This window comes from Micromys minutus (genome assembly GCF_963924665.1).
Source record: "Micromys minutus genome assembly, chromosome: 1".
Lineage (NCBI taxonomy): Eukaryota > Metazoa > Chordata > Mammalia > Rodentia > Muridae > Micromys > Micromys minutus.
This window is the reverse complement of record NC_137969.1, coordinates 176,184,748-176,207,792: the sequence shown is the minus strand read 5'-3', so window position 1 is coordinate 176,207,792 and position 23,045 is coordinate 176,184,748. Positions and strand designations below refer to the sequence as shown.

Genomic DNA, 23,045 nt, shown 5'->3' with positions numbered 1-23,045 from the left:
AAGGGGAAGCAATGAGTAGCAAGCTTCTGCTTTACAAATTGGTTTCTCCTTGCAGGCTCTGCAATTTGATGAACACGTTTCTTGAATCATTAAAAGCATGATAAATTAAATGAGGCGGGGTCAGGCATAGATGCAGCTTTTCCAAGCTACGATGAGTGGTTTTGCTAGCTGCTGTGTCTGGAACTCCTTCTGACACTGCCAAAAACTCCTCTCCACTGGTTCTTCTACAGTCAGGTTATCATTTAACAACCTGCATGAGGCCATAGAAAAAGCCATTCTCTGTGGTCCCCTGAGTGACTTCCCTGGTGCTGTCCAGAGAAGTGACTACTGTTCCCATGTCTATGACGAGCTCTGTGGAACAGGATGGTCTCAGGCCCTGGAGTGGTCTTCTAAGTTTTGGCAACAATGACTAGATACGTGTTTATTCACAGGACACATGCCGATAAGAAATCCACATGGCCGATCACAGAGAGAGATGCAAGAGTGACCATGGAGTCGGAATTCAGAAAGAGTCAGGAGAGGGGGATTTCACCACACAAGGCCACAGTTCAAGACACTCGACAGGTGGGTACACACTGGTGTATGTCATCTCCCCAATCCCAGTAATGTCACTAAGACTCTCAGCTGTTTTTACACCCATACACAGGTGCTCTTCAAACAGCTATTTAATATGGAGCCCTATTGTATCCTGTACTTCCTTCCTCCTGGCTTTCTTTCTCACACTGTTTATTTATAAAAGACTGCTAATTTGTCCGAAGTTGAACCTACTACTTAAGAAGTACAGGTGAGTTAGAATTAGTAAATTTCAGGTCCAAAAGAAACTGAGGACAAATGGCTAAGTGGCACTTATTAGCATACCCGAACATATGCTGGCTTCAGGTCCTCTCAACATAGCAAGAGTCCATGCTGGCTAGCTCTTCTCACTCCATCCCTACCCTAAACTTCTTCAGCTTATGGAGAGTCCATGCTGGCTAGCTCTTCTCACTCCATCCCTACCCTAAACTTCTTCAGCTTATGGAGAGTCCATGCTGGCTAGCTCTTCTCACTCCATCCCTACCCTAAACTTCTTCAGCTTATGGATCTCCCTCCCCCTAGCTTCTCAGTCCTTATATAATTCTGGTCATATGCTCTCGTGGCTCTTGGTCCCTTCTCTCTCTCTTGGTCCTCTTGTCCCAACCTCTGCCCCTGCACCTCCATTCCTTTCATGGACTGGTTTGATCTACTGGCCATGTTTAGTCTACTACTGATGTTCTTTCTCTGCTCTGGACACTTCCAGATGCCTCTAGTTGTACTCTACCTCATATCTATGACAAAAACCTTCCTTCAGCCATGGAACAGTCATCTTTACTTTATACATCTGGTGCTAAAATAAAAAAAAAAAAAAAAAAAAAGGCATATGAGCCACCTAACCAGCTTGGCCACTCCTATCCAAACCAATCTACTGATCTGACTCCCCTGGAGCATGTTTTAATCATTTGTTTCCGCTGGCTTCTGCCACCCATCATATTTGTTTCCAAGAAATATGTTTGTTTCTAGAGTCTGGCTCTTCAGCTGCTTCTTCCCTATAAAATGAATTATTGTAATACAAGTGTAAGTGTATATCTTTATTCTAGCTATATAATATAATGACACAGAAAAACTAGCATTTATTTTAATATTTCACCTCAATATCTGGGCAGTCAAGTGATCTATCTTAACCCCCTAAACTAATCTGGCTACCTCCCTGTCATGATCACAATATACTTACTTATTATTGTTGATCTGGCTCTTTGGGCTTCAGATGTGTTTTAGGGCCTCTCTCTGAACCCCTTCCTCAATGCTTCAACTCCAACTCCTCTTCCTTTGGTTGGTAGAAGTTCCTTCCACCCCACCCTATTCTCTCTTCTACCCAGTCATTGAGTGATCACCATTTATTGACAAGGCAGAGAATAAATGGCAAAATTTGTTTACACTAACTTGAAACGGGAGATTCTTGGCATAAGCATTACAGAGCCATGTGTCCAGATTGAAATGAGACATGACGCAGACAAGTCAACATTTGAACAACGCAAGGATAGCCTTCCCACGGTGCACAAAAACATGCCAATACTTCCTTCTACCTGCTACCATTCGTCTTTCCTTGCCCACTCAATAATTGTCCAATTAGTCTCTCTGGCTTCTGGAGCTCTCTCTCTCTCTCTCTCTCTCTCTCTCTCTCTTTCTCTCTCTCTCTCTCTCTCTCTCTCTCTCTCTCTCTCTCTCTCTGCTAAGACAATTTACCCCTTACCCCTCTTCCTCTGTTCGAATCCTCCCTTTTCCTAAAAGCCTCTCCCAGTCTATATCTGCAGCTGCTTTCTCATCTACCTGCTCTAACCACTCACTTCTCTTCTACTAGGTAAAATATCACCCCAGAGACACCTGCTTTGTCTACTGTTACTTTAAAAGCCACACTGATGTGCCAGGATAGGATGCTCCTCTCATTTCCATCAATATGGAAAGGGGTTCCTCTCCTCTATAATGTGGGACATTTCTCTTTCCACTTGGAGATGCTCAGATTGAATATTGTGTCACCAAGACATCCTCTCCTTCCCACCCTCTCTTTCTCCCCACGTTTCTTTCTGGGGTCTCCTTACCCCCCCACTAGGGGGTGCTCTTTAAGCCATTCAGGTTCTTTATGTCCCCTTGAACCTTTACTCTTAGAATTCTCACTATGTAGAGTTGCTGCTTGCAACACTTGTCTCTCATGGAGACCTTGTTCTCCTCTGTCTCTTAGTGGAATGTATTGGAACCTTTTATCTAGTAGAACTCCAGTCTGTGATCCTTTCTTCTCTCCTTGGACTCAGATTTCATTAAACCCTTGCTGTCTTACTGAAAGCATCTTGTTCTCATTACAACTCAATGGCTAAAAATGGCACACTTGATTTCCAAATTTTTTTATATGGTAACAACATCTGCCACTGCAAAAACAAATCATCCCCAAATGTCTTCTATATAAACTGTCTCTGTTTTACATTCTCAAAAGCCTCTTACTTCTAATCTTTTTCTACTTTTCACTCTTAAAAATCTTTTCACCTCTACAATTTCTTTGCTCTACTTTCAAACAAAATCTTTTAAAACAACTGTGTAAACTCTTTAATGCAGGATTTGTAAGTTTATTGGGTACAATTTTTTTTTTCCTGTTTTGGTATTTTTTATGAGGGTTACTTGACAAAAACCATACAACACATACTTAACAGAGTATTTGGCATATAAAAATCATTTAATAAAGAGTAACTGTCACTATTGCTGACTATTAGTTCCCAATTGGTTTAAATCATTATTTTCATTGCTCTTCATTAGCTTTTATCTTCCACATACTGTCTTATAACTGCAATCTGCTAGTTTTGTGCATTCTGTGGTCCATCTTCCTCCTTCTTCCTTCCTCCCTTCATCTCTCCATTCCCTCCGCCCCCTCTTTTTTTTTTTAAGCTTATTCTTTTTTTTATTTTTTTAAACGACTTTATTTTGCAAAACAAGGAAAAATGTAAAGATTTTAAACATTTTTTGCTTAAAATTATACATTTTTGTCAGTACTGTTTTTTCAGACATTAAAATAAATTTTACATAAAACCATGTGAATATGTTTTTTAGTCAGTACTTGATTTTTTTCAAGGGCTTGACAGTATGAATTGACAACGTACTAGTTGCAATAAGCGTAAAGTACATGCAAAACAAAACGCAACATGGAAATAGTCAAAGTCTTCTTGTTTTGTGAATATATGTATATTTTTTGTTTTCTTTATTTCTTGGACTTCATACAGTCTGTGAGTTGTTTCTGGGGGAGTGCAAGCCTCTGGGGTTAGCATCCCACTATCAGTGACTGCATATTATGTCTGTTCTTTTGTGACTGGGTTATCTCACTCAGGATGATCTTCTCTAGATGCAGCCATTTTCTTAAGAATTTGGTTAAGTCATTGTTTCTGGTGACTGAGTAGTATTCCATTGTGTATATGTACCACAATTTTTGTATCCATTCGTCTTCTGAAGGACATCTGGGTTCCTTCCAGCTTCTGGCTATTATAAATAGAGCCGCTATGAACATTGTGGTGCATATATCTTTGTTGTGTATTAAAGTGTCTCTGGGGTATATGCCCAGAAGTGGAATAGCTGGGTCTTCAGGTAGTACTATATCCAATTTTCTGAGGTATCGCCAGACAGATTTCCAGAGTGGTTGTATTAGCTTGCAACGCCACCAACAGTGGAGAAGTGTTCCTATTTCTCCGCAGCCTCGCCAGCATCTGCTGTCATCTGAGTTTTGGATCTTGGCCAATCTGACTGGTGTGAGGTGGAATCTTAGGGTTGTTTTGATTTGCATTTCCCTGATGGCTGAGGATGTCGAGCACTTCCTCAGATGTTTTTCGGCCATTCGGTGTTCCTCAACTGAAAATGATTTGTTTAGCTCTGTACCCCATTTTTTAATAGGGTTATTTGATTCTCTGGTGTCTAGCTTTTTGAGTTCCTTGTACACCTTGGATATTAGGCCTCTATCTGATGAGGTGTTGGTAAAGATCTTTTCCCATTCCGTTGGTTGCCGTTTTGTTTTCTTGACGATGTCCTTAGCCTTACAGAAACTTTGCAATCTCATTAAGTCCCATTTGTTAATCTTTGACCTTAGAGCTTGAGCCATTGGTGTTTTGTTCAGGAAATTTAATCCTGTGCCTATGTGTTCTAAGGTTTTCCCTACTTTCTCATCTAATAGTTCCAGTGTATCTGGTTTAATGTGGAGATCTTTAATCCACTTACACTTGAGCTTTGTACAAGGAGATAAGAACGGGTCTATTTTCATTCTTTTGCATGTTGAGTGCCAGTTGGACCAGCACCATTTGTTGAATAGGCTGTCCTTTTTCCATTGAATGTTTACTGCTCCTTTGTCAAAAATCAGGTGACCATATACATGAGGGCTCATTTCTGGATCTTCTATTCTATTCCATTGATCCACTTGCCTATTTCTGTACCAGTACCATGCAGTTTTCAGCACAATTGCCTTGTAATATAGCTTGAGGTCAGGGATAGTGATTCCCGCAGATGTTTTTTTTTTTTTGTTGTTGAGGATGGATTTCGCTATTCTAGGTCTTTTCTTATTCCATATGAAATTGCACATTGATCTTTCCAATTCCATGAAGAACTGGGTTGGAATTTTGATGGGGATTGCATTGAATCTGTAGATTGCTTTTGGTAGGATGGCCATTTTTAAGATGTTGATCTTTCCAATCCATGAGCATGGGAGATCTTTCCATTTTCTGAGATCCTCCTCAATTTCTTTCTTTAGAGGTTTGAAGTTCTTGTCATGCAGGTCCTTCACTTCCTTAGTTAGAGTCACACCAAGGTATTTCATAGTTTTTGTAACTATTGTGAAGGGTACCTTTTCCCTAATTTCTTTCTCCACATGTTTGTCCTTTGAGTATAGGAAGGCTACTGATTTGTTTGAGTTAATTTTGTATCCGGCCACTTTGCTGAACTTGTTTATCAGCTGTAGGAGTTCTCTGGTGGAATTTTTGGGGTCACTCAAGTACACTATCATGTCATCGGCAAAGAGTGATGTTTTTATCTCTTCCTTTCCGATTTGTATCCCCTTGATCTCCTTTTGCTGTCTAATTGCTCCAGCCAGGACTTCCAGTTCTATGTTGAATAGGTAGGGAGAGAGTGGGCAGCCTTGTCGAGTCCCTGATTTTAGTGGGATTGCTTCAAGTTTCTCGCCATTAAGTTTGATGTTGGCTGTTGGTTTGCTGTATATTGCTTTTATTATGTTTAAATATGGGCCTTGGATTCCTGTTCTTTCCAGGACTTTTAACATGAAGGGGTGTTGGATTTTGTCGAATGCTTTCTCAGCATCTAGTGAGATGACCATGTGATTTTGGTCTTTAAGTTTGTTTATATGGTGGATTACATTGATGGATTTCCTTATGTTAAACCATCCCTGCATCCCAGGGATGAAGCCTACTTGGTCATGATGAATGATGGTTTTGATGTGTTCTTGGATTCGGTTTGCAAGGATTTTGTTGAGTATTTTTGCATCAATGTTCATAAGTGAGATTGGTCTGAAGTTCTCTTTCCTTGTAGGGTCTTTGTGTGGCTTAGGTACGAGGGTTATTGTAGCCTCAAAAAATGAGTTGGGTAATATTCCATCTGATTCTATCTTTTGGAATAGTTTGGCGAATATTGGTGTTATATCCCCAATAAATGTCTGATAAAATTCTGCACTGAACCCGTCTGGACCTGGGCTTTTTTTGGTTGGGAGGCTTTTGATGACTTCTTCTATTTCTTTAGGTGTTATAGGGTTATTTAGATGGTTTACTTGGTCCTGGTTAAACTTTGGGAATTTGGTTAAACTGTCTAGGAATTCGTCCATTTTTTCCAGATTTTCCAATTTTGTGGAGTATAAGTTTTTGTAGTAGGATCTGATGATTTCTTGAATTTCCTTAGTTTCAGTTGTTATGTCACCACTTTCCTTTCTGATTTTGTTAATTTGGATACTCTCTCTTTGCCCTTTAGTTAGTCTGGCTAGGGGTTTATCAATCTTGTTGATTTTCTCAAAGAACCAACTCTTTGTTTTGTTGATTTTTTCAATGGTTTTTTTTTTTGTTTCTATTTGGTCTATTTCTGCCCTAATTTTGATTATTTCTTGCCGTCTACTCTTTTTGGGTATATCTGTTTCCTTTTGTTCTAGGGCTTTTAGCTGTGCTGTCAGGTTGCTGATGTGAGCTCTCTCCAGTTTCTTCTTGGAAGCACTTAGGGCAATGAGTTTTCCTCTCAATACTGCTTTCATAGCATCCCATAGGTTTGGGTATGTTGTGTTATCATTTTCGTTGAATTCTAGAAAGTCCTTAATTTCTTTCTTTATTTCTTCTTTGACCCTGCTATCCTTTAACAGAGCATTGTTTAGTTTCCATGTGTATGTGGGCATTTTGTTGTCTTTGTTGTTGTTAAAGACCAGCCGTAGACCATGGTGATCTGAGAGGATGCATGGGAGTATTTCAATCTTCTTATATCGATGAAGGCTCGTTCTGTGTCCAATTATGTGGTCAATTTTCGAGAAGGTGCCATGGGGTGGTGAGAAGAAGGTGTATTCTTTTACTTTAGGATAGTATGTTCTGTATATATCTATTAATTCTAGTTGGTTCAAAGTCTCTGCTAGTTTTGCAGTGTCCTTGTTTAGTTTCTGTTTCCCTGATCTGTCCATTGGTGAGAGTGGGGTGTTAAAGTCTCCCACTATTATTGTGTGGGGTGAAATGTATTTTTTGAGCTTTAGTAGAGTTTCTTTTATGAATGTGGGTGATTTTTTATTTGGAGCATATATGTTAAGGATTGAGAGTTCCTCCTGACAGATTTCCCCGGTAATGAGTAAAAAGTGTCCTTCTTTATCTTTTTTGATAACTTTTGGTTGGAAGTTTACTTTATTCGATATTAGAATAGCCACTCCAGCTTGCTTCTTGGAGCTGTTTGCTTGGAAGTTTTTTTCCCACCCTTTTACTCTGAGATAGTGTCTGTCTCTGTCTCTGAGATGAGTTTCCTGTATGCAGCAAAAGGCTGGATTTTATTTATGTATCCAGTCTGATAGTCTATGTCTCTTTATTGGGGAGTTGAGACCATTTATGTTAATAGATATCAAGGAATAATCGTTTCTGTTTCCTGCCATTTTTGCTTTTTTGGGTTGAGTTGTGTCTGTGTTTTTTTCTTCTTTTAGTTTTCTTGTTTAGGAGTTTTCTTGTTTTTACTAGGCTGTATTTTCCCTCCTTGTATTGGGTTTTCCACCTATAATTCGTTGTAGTGCTGGGTTTGTGGTCAGATATTGTGTGAATTTTGATTTGTCTTGAAATATCTTTGTCTCTCCATCGATGGTGATTGATAGTTTTGCTGGGTATAGCAGCTTGGGCTGGCACTTTTGCTCTCTTAAGGGGTGCATGATGTCTGTCCAGGCTCTTCTAGCTTTCATAGTCTCTGTTGAGAAATCGGGTGTGAGTCTGATTGGTCTGCCTTTATATGTTACCTGACCTTTTTCCCTTACTGCTTTTAGTATTCTTTCTTTACTTTGGGCACTTGATGTTTTTACTATTATGTGTCGGGAGGTAGTGTTTTTCTTGTTTCTTCTTTAAAAGCTTCTGAATCTTTTTGCTTTTCCTCCCTTTCTTGTTTAAGTAACTCTATCAGCGTCTTGAGGCATGATTTCAGGTCTGTGTCTTCTTTCTCTGGAGTGTTTGGAATTCCGATGTTTGCTACTATCGGAGAGTTGGGTTCTGGTGTTGCTAGATTGTCTTGGTTTCCTTGGGATATACTCTTTCTCTTTCCTCTTGCCATTTTGTTGTCAGTGATATGTTCTTGCCTTTCCCTTGTATCTGGTCTGTGTCCCTGGTACACTTTCCGTGTGCACTCCGCAGAGATCTCTCTACTCCCCGGCAGCCCAGGTTCCGGGTGGCAGCTGGGCCAGGGTCCGCTCTTTGTACTGAAGTTGCCTCCGGGTGGAAATAGACGTTCCTAAGATCTGTTCCTGGTCACAGATGCTCAGCCTCTCCGAGCCACCTTTCCGGCTGGCTGTTGGGCCAGGCTCTGCTCTGTGTCCTGAAGTCGTCTTCGGGTGGGAACAGAAGATCCTAAGATCTGTTCCCGGTCACTGGATCGGGGAGGACAGGGCAGGTCAGGGCAGGGGGTGCCCTTTCTGTGTGCACTCCACAGAGATCCCTCTGCTCCCCCGCAGCCTAGGTCTCCCACTCACCAGTTGCTCAGCCTGTACCAGCCGCCTTTCCAGCTGGCAGTTGGGCCAGGCTCCGCTCTGCATCCTGAAGTCGTCTCCGGGTGGGAACAGAAGTTCCTAAGATCTGTTCCCGGTCACTGGATCGGGGAGGACAGGGCAGGTCAGGGCAGGGGGTGCCCTTTCCGTGTGCACTCCGCAGAGATCCCTCTGCTCCCCCGCAGCCTAGGTCTCCCACTCACCAGTTGCTCAGCCTGTACCACTATTGGGTACAATTTTTAAAAATCTGTTGAACCTGTGACAAAAGGCTTAAAAAAAATAAAAGAAAATGGCTAGTAATTGTTAAAAAACAATACATAGGTAATCTTAATCTGCTATACCATCCTATATATGTGACTCAACTCTTGTTTAGATAAATAGATGACAGCATACTGTCTAAGTAACTTGAATTCAACTTTGTTTAGGAAAATAGATGTTTTCAAATAGCAACCATGTTACTCACCTCCACCTTGGCTGGTGACCTCATCAGGATGGAAATAACCATGTGGCTGGCAGCCATTTTAACTAAGGGTACATGTAATCTTCCCACCATCTTAGTTCAGATGACTATGTGATATAAAGAAACCAAGGCAACAATCATAAAACTACTTAGTGCCACAGCCCTCTGCTTATCATTATATCTCCTTTTTAGACTTAGGAGGAAACAACAGGCCTCCAAAATATTTTGGATTAGGATAGATTTTTGTATAATGATAAATTTCTAAGGTTATAAAGGTATGTTTATGTTAACAGAACCTTAGAGGAACATGTCTCACAACTTATGTCTTTACTAACTGTTTAACATCAGGCTTCTAGAAAATTTTTAAAGGAACAACATGTTGATAAGTTATTTCTTTGTGGGTGATATGAACCAACTCAAGCCAGACTAAAATATATATAAACACAGGTTTATTGGGACGTTGCTCTCAGGCAGGCCAGTTCACTGGCCCTGAGGGAGCCCAGTGAAGTTGCCATTGGAGAGGGAGACAGAAGGAAAGGGGAAAAGAAAGAAAGCAAGCATATATTGGAGAGAAGGAAAGAGTGGGGTGAGACCAAAATGTCTGGGTTAAATAGGCTCTGAGGAAAAGGCAGCATGGGCTAGAATGTTCTTGGTAGGGGACCTGTTTATCAGTAGTGACTGAGAGATGCTGGGAGAACTTGGGAGGCCAGGTCTACTTTGATGTGTAAAATATGAGCCTAGGCCTTTGTCCCAGGTCTGAAACCCAGCATCTATGTTTGATGGATAAGATATATCTGGTAATCAAGGTTTATGAATTCCTAAGGTCTATTAAGAATATCAGAAACTGACCTAAAGATATATGTCTAGCCCCTTTGTTTTTGCAACTGTATTTATAGTTCAAAGATGCTAAAGAATTTTTAGTTAAGTCTTCAAGTTCTTAGTGCCCAACTTTAAGTGAAATAAAATTGTAAAAATCCCAATCTAATGTACGCTATTAACTTGTTGTAAACTGTTAAAGCTAATTAAACCATGCAAGTTAATGGCCAGTTATCTTAAAACTGACCAAACGTTTTAATTCGTTCAGATCTATGCTCATAGTGACGCTAAGTACAAATGTAACTCATTTCCAAGGACAAGGTTTATTTAGCTTCCTGTATATTTTTTTCAAAGTTAAGCCTAAAGCAGCAAGGAACTAAAAATAAGTAAAGTTTGTTTAAACAGGTACACTAAACAGATAGTCCTCAAACTCCTCAGAGAACTGCTGAATATGGCATTTAAAATATTTAATGAAAAATCTTCCCACAATAGACAGAAATGCCAGCTCCTCAAAGAAGACCAAGGGGCACAGATGATTACACCTGGATTGTAGTAACACTAACTGGGAAATGAACTTCCATGCCTCTCCCACTTTCAGGGTCCTGCTTCCTGAACTGTAGACACTGAACTGTAGGGTAAATTGCTCTACTCTGCCTCCTCAGGATATGTCAGGTTTCCAGAGTTGCTCTTCCACAGGAAAATCTCTCAGACCTTCTGGGTCTGGCAGCTGAGACTTAATACTGCCCTGGGTGACAGCCAGAAGACTGATAAACTCTACCCCCAATGGACCCTTTAGATTATCATGGGGAGCCTAGATAGTGAGTAGATCTTGTCATTTTAATTGATGCGAAGGTCATTTGGGCTATACTTCTTGCCCTGATTTATCCTTTTCAGATCTCTGATTCTGTTAGTGGCTAAAGGTGGCTCTATCAGTTTAATAGCAGCAAGCAAACCAGCTCCTCCCCGAAGTCTGCAGCTACAAGGTCAATCCATTTCATATATGAAATCAGAACGCAGACTGTTTACTGCTCTGGTAGACTTACATTGAAAGAGATAACCTCACAAACAGGGTTCAACATAAGATTTTACTACTCCTTTATTTAAAGGAGCTCGTGTTGCAGTGACTGCTCTGAGTAAACAGCTGTGTGTCATGGCAAATGACTAAAGAAAAAGATTTGGAGTTTATGTAACTTGTGAGGGTCTGAGTAATTAATTTAAGATGTGCAGATGCAGGCTAGAGAAGTTGCTCAGTGATTAGAGCACTGACTGCTCTTCCAAGGGTCCTGAGTTCAATTCCCAGCAACCACATGGTGGCTCACAACCATCTGTAATAGAATCTGATGCCCTCTTCTGGTGTTTCTGAAAACAGTTACAGTGTACTCATATAAATATAATAAATAAATAAATCTCTTCTTTAAAAAAAAAAAGATGCGTAGATGCATTTTAAGTGAAAACCTAAGCTGTGAGGGACATGAAAGCAGTTTAAGATTTGTAAATTCAAAGTGTATGTGAGAGAAATGAAAAAAAATGCTTTAGATTCCGTTCTCTCTGAGTATGCTAGCTATTGTTTGTAGTTAGTGTTAGTATTAAGACTTCAAAAGTTCACAGTTTTAACAATAACCAAAGGAGTTCTGATAAGCTACTATCTAGCTCTGGTAGAGTACTGACTGCTATTATCATAGTCACCAGCTCAACTTTTCAAATTTTCTTTGGTTGTGTAGACTTCAAAGTACTTGCTATCATGCTGAAAACATCTCTGTCCAGGCTGTGTATCCAACCCTTTAGACAGAGGAGTGTTCATGATTTAAACCCAAAAACCATAGCTGCTTCTATCACTCAACAGAGTCTACCACAGTTGTTCACAAACACACACAATGGGGAATTCGGTGCAGATTACAAAGGATCTGCTAATTTATCTAAAGCTTTAAATCCATGTAAGCTTCTGGGAATTGAGACTTGGATCCACCTACAGACCCCCTCCCCAAACACCCTCCCCCCTCCCCCACCCATAGTTATATGTTAATGGAAGAGCCATGTATCCCTTTTGCCAGAGATAAGGAGAATAAATCCTTCTAGCAAGTAGGAACTAGTTTCTCAAGTCCTGGAAGGAAAGTCAGCTCTTGTCTAACTGACAGATCTTGGAAGGTCCTGAGATCTGACATTCCAGCCTTTTTGGTTGTTAACATAGGGTGACTAAAGATATAATCTCTCCTCTAACTACTTCTCAGCCAAAATTAGGATTTCATTTGTTAGAAACCTGGAAGGCTGAAACGCCAGTCATAAGGCCAGGAAGAGAAGTCAGGCAATGGTCAGAAACATCTGTATTTTTTTTCCACTCACTGTTCTGTAAGACTATCTAGGGCTAATGAACTACAGGCCACTTTGGAGCAGTTAGGGGCTCAGGCTGACAGTTGATGGTAGGTGACCAGGGGAAATTCCATCAGAAGTATCTGGTTTGCCAACCACCAGGTAATTTTGCTAATTCTTTCCTGAAAGAACTCAAAGAGAAAAGGATCAATAATTACTATGAGGAGTATGGAAATCAGTGGGCCAAGAAGATTTAAGAGCCAGGAACCCAAAAGAGTCAAAAATGAGAGTTCTAGAAAAGAGTTAGCCTCTAGACACCAAAGAGATTTTTCTAGATCATGTTACTTTTTACTCTTTTCTTCTACCTGGCCAGATTGGTTCTAACATAATAACTGCATTCTTCATTGAGGGAGAGGCAGGTACTTGTCTTTCAGCTTTCATTTTCTAGGACCACCAAGGTTAAAGAACTGAGCTGGTTTTGGAGTAATTGCAGAGCAGAGACTGATTCCTGGATGGTGTCTCCTAGCTGGGTGATATCTACTGAGACAGACATAGACGTTAACCCCAGATGCCTGTGGCCAAACTCATAGCAGCTGCTGAGACTGACAGACTAATTCTAGTTATGATCAGAAGGGCTATGTAGCCCATCAGACCCTGTGTGATACTTAGAGGAGAGGAGAGGAGAGAATTCTCCTTCTGTTTATAGAATTAGTTGGGAAAGTAATAGAGTTGGAAAATGGGGACTATGAGTGGACTGGTAAAGCTTGTGAAGACTGCTAAAATGGATACAGCTTGAAATGGTACCAGAAGAAGGTTCTTGGAGTTGAGAGGTTAATATGTGAGGACAAAGGGCAGGACTGAGAATGGTTATTGGACAGGCAGTAGGATAAGAGAGACAAGAGGATCAGAGGCACCACACCTGGGGTGGTGTGGTGAAAGGGAGCACCTGGGCAGGCCTGTGCCAAAGTGCTCCCTCTGAGAAATCACCCATATGACAGGCTTAGTCTACAAGAGTGTATTTGAGACCTGGAAAGGTGCAGAAGGGAGAGAGACAGAGAAGGACAGAAAGGAAAAGGAGAGAGCAAGAGAAAAAAAGGATAAAGCCTGGCCAGGAATGTAGGGAAGAAAGAGAGAGAGAGAGTAGGAGATAGAAAGAGGGATAACATTTGAAATGTAAATAAAAAATATCCAATAAAAGAAAATAAAGAAGTAGAGAGAAAGGAAAAATGGAGAGAGATAACTATCAGTTTTTATAGGCTAGCCAAGCTTCTACCTGGCTGTTGCTAGGTAACTGTTGGGCAGAGCCTAGAGGAAATTCTAACAAGAGTTGATGGAGGAGGGCCATGTTTTGAGGTTATAGAATGTAGATTTTAGGGATTGTTGCAAAGCAGCATAAAGGAAGCATGACGTTACATTACTTGTTACTGTTCACTGCTACTACCCATAGTCACTGCCATAGATGTGGAGGGGACTCAGGTTCTTTAGAATGGTCTTCCAAAGGGCTGGGTTAAAAGAGGTCTCCTGTAACTTGGACTTGTAGAGTGATTTCAGACTGTTGAATAAACTTCCTCTGTATTACCTAAATGGATGGTGAGTGTTTCCCCAAGGGAATCTAACAAAATTACCACTTACCTTTTGCCAGATGGGATAGCCCCAGTCATATAGGTTTACATCTACCCCACAACCCTTGAACATATTCTTTAACTCAAGGAACCTGGATGATGAAGATGGCCATACCTGGCATGGTCCACAACAGCATTGTTGAGGTTGTGTGTCCCACCCTGGTTATAGTGATGGTACTTAGAGCTTGAATGTAGGCATCTGTCCCAGGAGGAATAGTCAGTGCAGGCTGGGTTTGGTATTACAGAAGACAAAGGTACCTAGGATTGTTATAAAAACTGAAGGTGGACCATTCCTTGCTGTACTTGTAAAAAGTCTGCTTGGGTATGGAAAGTTAGTGTCTTAGTTAGAATTTTACTGCTGTGAACAAACACCATGACCAAAGCAACTTTTACAAGTACAACACTTAACTGAGGCTGGCTTACTGGTTCAGAGCTTCAGTCCATTATCATCAAGGTAGGAGCATGGCAGCATCCAGACAGGCATGGTGCAGGAGGAGCTACAAGTTCTATATCTTGTTCTGAAGGTAAACGGGAGAAGACTGACTTCAAGGTAGCTAGGATGAGAGTCTTAAAGCCCATGCCCACAGTCCCACACTCCCTGGGCCAAGCATATCCAAGCCAGCACTGTTAAATCTCTGGGTGGCAGCAAGAGACTAGACAGAAGGCAGAACTAAAGAGTTTATTACTAAGAATAGCATATTTCTGGAACTTGAAGGATTGTTGTGGTCCTGCTGTCTGAGAAGAAGGTTAGGAAGGTGACAAAGGCGGCCATTCTCGGGGATAGGTGGTAAGTGAGACAGCTTAAGCTTTAAAGTTTACATAGACTTGACTGCTGTATTTCTCAGATAAGAGATCAGGAGTCCATTTGAGCTGTGATAGGTTAATCCAGATTTTAATTCCCTGAAAATTAGCTGCTATTGGTGTAGTTACCACCAATGACAAGATGCAGACCCATTCAGTGTGGGTTGAAGGCCTGTGGGAGAGAAACTTTCAATTAAAACCAATCTCCTGTGGTTGGTTTGGTTGGACAGTGTGGTTTGGGTGGTAGAATCAGTAGAGAGCTAGAGGAGCACAAGATCAGCATGTTCCCAGAGATGGTGTCTCAGAGAAGAAGTAAGTAGAACAGTCACACAGTGGGGCTGCTTCCACACGAAGTAAATTTCCTAGAAGGTACTGATGCAGATTAACTCAAAGGTTCTGAGGAAAGAGGCGTGTGGCCCAAATTCCAGTGAGAGAAACAGACAAAAGTTGAGTCCAAGAAAAAGAACGTACAGAAGACAGTTTTGATAAATGAGTCTTAATAACTCTATTAGCCCTTCCTAATTTTCCAAAGGACTGGGGTTGTTATGGAATGTGGAGGTACCACTGTACCCCTAAGGCCCTCAAGATTAACTGAGTGACTTTAGAAATAAATGCTGTGTCATTATCTGAACATGTGGATATAGGATGTCTAAACTTGAGTAGAATATCATTCATGATGTAGGAACAAATCACTTCTGCAGTTTCAGCTGGAATAGGAGAAGTTTCTACTAATCCTGAGGTGTGTGTGTGTGTGTGTGTGTGTGTGTGTGTGTGTGTGTGTGTGTGTGTGTGTGTAAGAGAAAGAGGTGGGGGGAGATCTGCCAGTCCTCCCTCAGAAGAGTACCCCCTAATGTGGCTGGGGAGGTGGCTCAGTGGTTAAGAACACTATTCTTCCAGAGGTCCTGAGTTCAATCCCCAGCAACTGCATCATAGCTCACAATCATCTGTAATGGAATCTGATGCCCTCTTCTGATCTGTTTAAGGACAGCAATAGTGTGTGTGTGTGTGTGTGTGTGTGTGTGTGTGTGTGTGTGTGTGTGTGTGTGTGTGTATGCCTTAAAATCAGTGTGGTTTGGAAGAAGGAGGGGATCATGCAAGGCCCCCTTTTGGGAAGTTTGAATTCAAGTGCCTGGATGGTATCCTTAAGAAGGGCAAAGGCTGGTGAAATAAGAGTTGGAGGAATCAGTAGAGAGATTGAGCCCCGACGTGAAAAGATGTATAAACAGGACATTGCTTGAGAGTCAGAAAGACAGTACCTGTACTGTAGAAGGAGCCAATCCTGAAAACCCATGATGCTTCCCATAACATGGAGAGCCTGTCATTGGTACTCAGAGTACATAGAGATTAAGCTTGGAGGAACCAAGAGACGAATAGAAAAAGGATGGTAGGAATGTCTCTTTAGCAGTACTGTCAGCAAATGCATTTCCCAAAGTTATATTTGTCTGGTGCCCCTACAATAAATAACTGCTGCCTAACTGGGAAGGTAACAGGCTTCTAGTAGCCTTAGAATTAGAGGCCCTTTGGTAACAGATGTTCCTTTGGTTGTGAGAAAACCTCTTTCCTGCCAAATAGAAGCATGTTAATGTAGACTGTGGGAAGCATACTTAAAATCTGTGTATATGTTAGGCAGTTTTGTCTAGTGATAAGGTGAAGGCTCTAGTGGGGTCCATGAGCTCTGTGTTCTGAGATGTAGAGCTTGGGGTTAAAGGGAAAAATTCTACAACCAGGTTGGAGGAGACTATGGAGTCTCTCTGGCTTGGCAGGAGCCTATGGAATAGAGAGATGAGCGTGTATCTATAAACCAAGTATAGGCATCTGACACAGGAGAAATAGGAAGCTGTGGGTTTGTGTAGGTCAGGGTTTCAAATGACTCTGGGCAGGAATGGTAAGAACAGTAGACTCAGGAAGGTAGGTGAGTAGCAGGGTCAAGTGAAGGTCAGGGACCAAATGAAATATCAGGCTTTCTTTAGGATGATGATGATGTGAAACAGCCAAAGCTTAGAAGGGACCAGAGTGGAGAGAGACTCTTATTTGAGAAGAAATCCTCAAGTCAGTGTGATGAGACAGCAGAGAGAAGGCAACCAAAAGTGAGCTTAAAAGCTTCTCAGGCCAGTAGGAAGTCTGTTACTGGTGCTCATAGGCAAGCTCTCCATTGCTATGTTTGAAAAGATAACAAAAGCAAATGTGTGTCTTCTCATTTGTTCCCAAACCCCTACAGCCATTTACTGTTTCTCAGTAGTAGAAAGGGTTGATCAAGGTCTAGGAAAGCCAGGGCAGGGGCCTGTGGGACTGCATCTCAGAGGCTAGGGAAAACAGGCATGACAGGCTTAAAAGGATTTAAGGGCTCAGTCAGGGAACCCTTAGATGCTTATTAGAACTGAACAAGTTTTAACAAGGAGCTGAACAAGGGGCTTAACAATAAGAGCAATATTAGGAATCCAGGTTCTAAGGTACCTCACCAGGTGAGGGAAGGAGAGAATCTTTTCTTTGATGGTTGGAGACATGAGCATCCATAGGTACTGTCTGTAATCAAGAGTGAGTTCACAACTATTCATGGATAGCAGAAAGCCCAGATTCTTGATCTAAGAATAGATAGAAAGTTGAGCTTGAGAAAGGAAGACTCTGTATCCTTTGCTTCCTAGACAGTAAGAAGCTAGGCAGTATGTAATTGTGATAATGAGAGTGAAGGATTGCATAGTAGAAGGTTGTCTACATATTGGATTAAGTGGCTGTGGGTAGATCTAAGGAGAGGAGGTCAGTGGCCAGAGCCTGGCTGGAAAAAATGTGGATTATGTCAGAACCTCTGGGGGAAGACTCTCATAGTAAGCTGGCATGGTCTATCAGTGTGAGGATGAGCCCAGGTAAGAGCAAAAAGATCATGTGAATTTGAGTGTAAAGATATGGTGGAGGAAGTGTTCTTAAGGTCTAGGGCAGTAAATTAAGAGGTAGAAGAAGAAATCTGTGAGAATAGAATATAGTGTTAGGGACGACTGGGTGTATTGGAAGGGCACCTGTGTTGTTAATAGTTATGAGGTCCTGAATTAAGCAGTATGAACCATCAGGTTTCAGTACAGGCAAGATATGAGTGTTGTAGGGTAAGTGAGTATGTGAGCCTATCAAGAAAGCACTATGTGAGAGGGTTAAGCCCTGTCTAGGTTTTAGACAAGTATGGTACTAAGAATGACTGGTGTAGAAGATAGGGTCCAAGGGTGGGATCTTAATAGAGGGTGATGTGAGGCCACTTTGGTATAGGAGTGGGTCAGTGAGAGAATCTGATAGAAGGTATGGTAAAGCATTAGTGTTAGCCTGTGAATAAGGGGGCTCCTTCAGAAGCTGAAAGAGGGGGAAATTCCAAGGAAAGTTGGTTGAAAAGGAAAAGTGTAACGTAACCATGATATCTCTGCCCAATAACGCAATGAGGAGGGAGTGAGCTGTCATGTTCCCCAGAGAAGAGGACCTGTAGCCTTGGGCTGGTGGGCTGACCATCACTACCACACTCACCACAGGATCTGAGAAGGATAACTTTCATCAGAGTAAGCAGGAAGCAAAGGCCAAATAGCTCCCAGATCTATTAGGTATGGCAGAGGTTTACCCACTACTTAGACTGTTATTCTAGGCTGCTGTGATGATAATCTTGATGGTTTTGTTAGAGGTGGAAGTCCCAGGGTGGTGTTAATCTTTGGACAACAGGCCCAGAAGATCCAAGAGTCTTTCCTGTGAAGGAGAAACTTGGGGCACTGACCTACTTTAGTGAGGCAAAGAGGTATAGTCAACTCTTCCGTGTCCTGTTTTTCTATAGTTCAGGCAGGGTCCTGGAGGTAGGCAAAGTGAAGGGAAGGTTTTCACCCAGGGGTTGGCTTTGCCACTTTAAAGCAAGCCCCAAGGTTCATTTATGTCTCCATCATTGTCTTCAGAGGACACCATAGGGCTGTGGCCAGGAGCTGGTAGTCTCTCACAGTTTGCATCTTTCCCTGCCTCTTTCTTCCATGAAATCCAGCCAATCTCTCTGGGGAATATGAGGACTGTCATCCAGCCTTTTAAGTTTTATTTTTTTCTTTTCTTTCTAATATCGGTAGCTAACTGGAACAGGAAGCAAGAGGACAAGCATGCCTTCTTGAGAATTGGGCTCTAGCTTTGTGTTCTGAAGGAAGGGCTCTCTAGGGTATAAGACTTGGCAGTATTTTCATCTGGCCTCAGAGTGACCTCCCTCAGTTTATTAATTACCTGATGCAGGAGGCCTTTTAGAGGCTGGTCAGGAGACAGTCATTTTATCTCAGGCTACCCTGCGGACGGACTGATTCTCAACACAAGCCAGGTAGATTCAGTGGGGATCTTCCCAGGGGACTGCCTCTTTCCCCCAACACATAAAAGAAATTGTCTGTACGATGGACATCACCATGGAGAAGCAACAGAGAAAATAATCTCTGGGGCTATAGGGAAATGGGCATCTAAGAGGAAGTCAGTGAGCTTGGTGGGAGGCTTTGGAGTATACAACAGTAACTAGTGAGTAGAGGCTGAGAGAGGCTAGAGACAAGCATGGACCCTGATGCTATGGGCACTACAGGTATATGTTAATGGAAGATGATAAGCTTTTCCTCTACTGGAAATGAGTCAGTTCACACAAAAATAGAGTATATAAGGGTAGGCTTATTAGAAAGCAGCTCCAAGTGAGTTCACTAGTCCCAAGGAATGAGGCCAAGGAAGTCACCATGAGGAGAGAGACAGAGGGGAGGGGGAAAAGAGAGAAGGAGAGTGTGTATACAGAGAAGTGTGTGTGGGTAGGGTGGGCGGGGAACCAAATGTTTGGATTTTATGGGGAAGATCCTCTGGAGAAAGGGCAGCCCAGTCCCTGGTATGAAAAGTTCAGGGTAGAGGGTAGGAGATACCAGGTAGGGACTCGGGGTTGCTGGGAAACTGTGGAGGCCAGGTCTACTTTGGTATGTAACATATGCACCTCAGCCCCTTGTCCTGGGTCTGAAACCCAGCAGAAGGACCATGTGTCCCTTTTGCCAGTGATAAGGAGAATGACTCCTCCTAGCAAGTGAGAAGTAGCTTCTCAAGTCCCTAAGACAGTGCCGGCTTTTGTCTAAAGACCAGACTTTGGGGAGAGAAAAATTTCTTTGAACTTGCTGCTTCCACACCAACTACCAAGAGCACAGGTCTGGAAGTTTCAAGTACATGTCAAAAATTTAAAAAATTCCCCTCAGTTCTTTAACTTTACATTTAGTCCCTAGTCTAGACCTGTCCCAGGAGATTTCCAGTCATCTGAAGCCTGAAAATTGCTCTAAATCAAACCAGCAAGTCCTGGATGTTCTGAAACCAGATGTAAACTAGATGTTTGTCATGGATTTTCAACCAGCCAGACCCTCTGGCTTGACCCAGCACTTCTAGGCTGACCCGAAACTGCCAGTTCTTCACTGGTCCCAAGTGTTCCAGAAGAAACTGAATAGTGAGCAAAACAGATGGCCCCAGCCTGCGCTCCTGGCTTCCTACCTGGTCTTTAACTACTATCCCAGCCTTCCTGAGCCCTGACAATGGCAACAGTTAGCCCAATTTCAGCAAAGAAGCAATTACAGAAGAGATTACCTCACCCCTTATAAAAAACAGTGCTCAGATGTCAAATCCCAAAGAAACCACAGGACAAATAGGGTTAGGGTTAAGGTGCCTATTAGCATACCAAAGCACACACTGGCCCCAAAGGCTCCCAACTTCACAAGTAACTGACTGTGACAGTCTATGCTGGTAGCCTCTCACTCTTCCACCTACCCTAATCTTCCTCTCATAAGCTTTCCTTCCCCCACCTTCTCATTTCTGTCTAACCCTGCTACTTTGGTCAAGTGCCCTCTGGACTCTTGGTCTTCCTCTCTCAAACCCCCTTCACAGTCTGGTTCATTCTACTGACCATGCCTGGTCTCTCTGCTCTGGACCTTTCCAGATACCTCTTGCAGTACTGTCCCTTGGATGTACAATGAAAGCCTTCCCTTTGAACATACCTTGAAGTAGTCATACCTTGCCTTGATACATTTGGTGCTGAAACCCCACTTTGTACCCTGTGAAAGATATGTACAAACAGGTTTTGAAACTACATGCAAATATCTGTACATTTGCTTCAACATTATCTGAGTTATTACTTGGAGGAAGTAGGAAAAAAATTTGCCTTTTAAAATAAAATGTCTAAAGGGGTGGGAGAGACGACTCAGCAGTTAGGAGTGCTTGCTGTTCTACAGTAGCAGTTTAGTCCCTAGTATATCAGGGAAGCTACTTACAAATGCTTGTAACTCCAGTGTCCAGGAGATCCGAGGCCTTTTTACAGCCTCTGTGCCCAGGCACACATATGCACATACCCACAAAGACATACACACATACACAGGAGTAAAAATAGAACTGAACAAAAATAAGGTTATAACCAGCATGAAAAAAATCAGCACAAATTTTGTCTTTTGCCTCTTACCCTCAGGTATGCCCCCAGGTGATGTATTTATAGGTCATGTGTGACATAGGTCAGGCTACCTAACATGTGAGGTATGTGACTCTCAGGAGATACAGGATAGAAAGTGAAATTTCAATCAGACAGGAAGGGCTGCTCCCCAAAGTGTGACCATAGCACTGTCTTTTATGTCTTGGAGTTGTTGAAAGACTGGTGTGCAAAATGTTCTCTCTACAAGAAAACTTTCAGGTGCCAGGTTGGTTAATTATTATTCTTATTCCACAATTCTAGCACATGTCAAAATATAAGAACTTACAACACAAATACATTGGATTATCCTTTAAAAATAAAATTTAGGGATAGGGACATGGCTCAACAGGTAAAGGTACTGTCATCCTTGAGGACCCAGATTTGACACCCCCACTCCCACCTAGGACCCACACATTAGAGGGAGCGAACCAACTCTCATGATTTTTCTTCCTCTGACCTCCACGTGTATGCTGTGGCATGTTCATGCCTATAAAATAAATGGACTAATTTCTTTTAGCAAAATTAATTCAAAGTCATGTATCACATGAGAGGCCTGTATGAAATGACCATTTTTACCCTAATATTCACTGCTGGGTGGGGCCCAAGCACTCCACCCCTTAAAGTGAGCAGAGGTCCTAGGCTCACTGCAAAAGCTGCAAGTGGCTGAGCCTGCCTCCTGGGGCTCATTCTCATGGAAGTGAAGGCTTTGCCCAGCTAAATGCAAAGGGTGCCTTTGAGTTTAAGCCCATACCTCAGTGACTTGAGTGGCACCTGAAATATCAGGGGTATTAGTATTGGGGACACTGTTCATCCTGCCTTCTCTCTTGCAGGAACCTGCCTATGGATCCAGGGACCTCCTGTGTGAATAGAGAACCTCACTGCTTTGGAGCCTGAGCAAAGAAAGACATGATGCATATTGGAGTCAGAGGCTTGAGGACAGCAGATGGTTAATCTTATCATCAGTCTAAGGCTGCATTAGCTTCCATCTCATGTTTTTCCACAGGAACAGTCCAAGCCAGACCATGCTAATGCCTCTCCTACATATTAAGGCTAATGGATGAGTGGGTAGAAGGCTAACAGAAACACATGAAAGAACTTGAGAGAAGCTGGCATAGACTCCAGATCCTTCCAGACAATTCCATGAACCAACAAGACTCCTTTCCAGATACATTCAGTTCTCTCATTATGTTCCAGTCACCACAAAGCACAGATGAATAAATGCCACAGCCTTTTGCTGGTCTAGCTCAGATATCCTCCTCCTCTAGGCTTGCATTAAAAACATATTTACATATGATGTATCTTTAGAAGCCCAGACACATCATTTCACCATGACCATCCTAGCTTGTTCATTAACACTCATTCTCCATCCTTAATCCTTCCTTGTCTTCCTACTCTGTTAGTCAGCTTCGCATTATGGTCACTGATGCTTGGCATGGTAAACTATAGGGAGAAAGTTTTATTGTTGCTCACTGTTCTGGGGTTTTGGTCCATGACTGATAGGTCACGTAGCTTTGAGTCTCTAGTAAGACAGAACACTATGGTGGGGTCACATAGTGCAACAAAGCTGCTCAACTCACGTCTGAAACACAAAAAATATGGGGAAGGGCAGGAGTCCTACCATTCACTTTAAGGGCAGTTCCACTGACCTTCCCATTAGAGCTAGCTCTTGTGGGCCATATCACTTAATCGTAAAGTGGCTGCAGCCACTATTGACATCACAGAACTAAAACTAGAGTTGCCATTTGATCTGGCCATATCTTTCCTAAGCATGTACCTGATGGCTCTAAGCCAGCACACCACAGAAATACCTACACAGGAGCTCAGAAATGGACCCACCCT

General features: G+C 42.2%; 1 protein-coding gene across 1 annotated transcript in view; it reads left to right on the top strand.

The window, feature by feature from the left end:
- TPO (thyroid peroxidase) overlaps positions 1 to 22,075 on the top strand; it is a gene marked incomplete at both ends in the record, with an annotated part of 82,703 nt that extends 60,628 nt beyond the window's left edge. Inside the window, 2 exons of the mRNA XM_080911921.1 lie at positions 432 to 564; positions 22,037 to 22,075. Of these exons, the coding sequence (XP_080768047.1) occupies positions 432 to 564; positions 22,037 to 22,075 (172 nt within the window). The remainder of the gene's footprint in view (positions 1 to 431; positions 565 to 22,036) is intronic.
- Between the last annotated feature and the right edge of the window lie 970 nt (positions 22,076 to 23,045).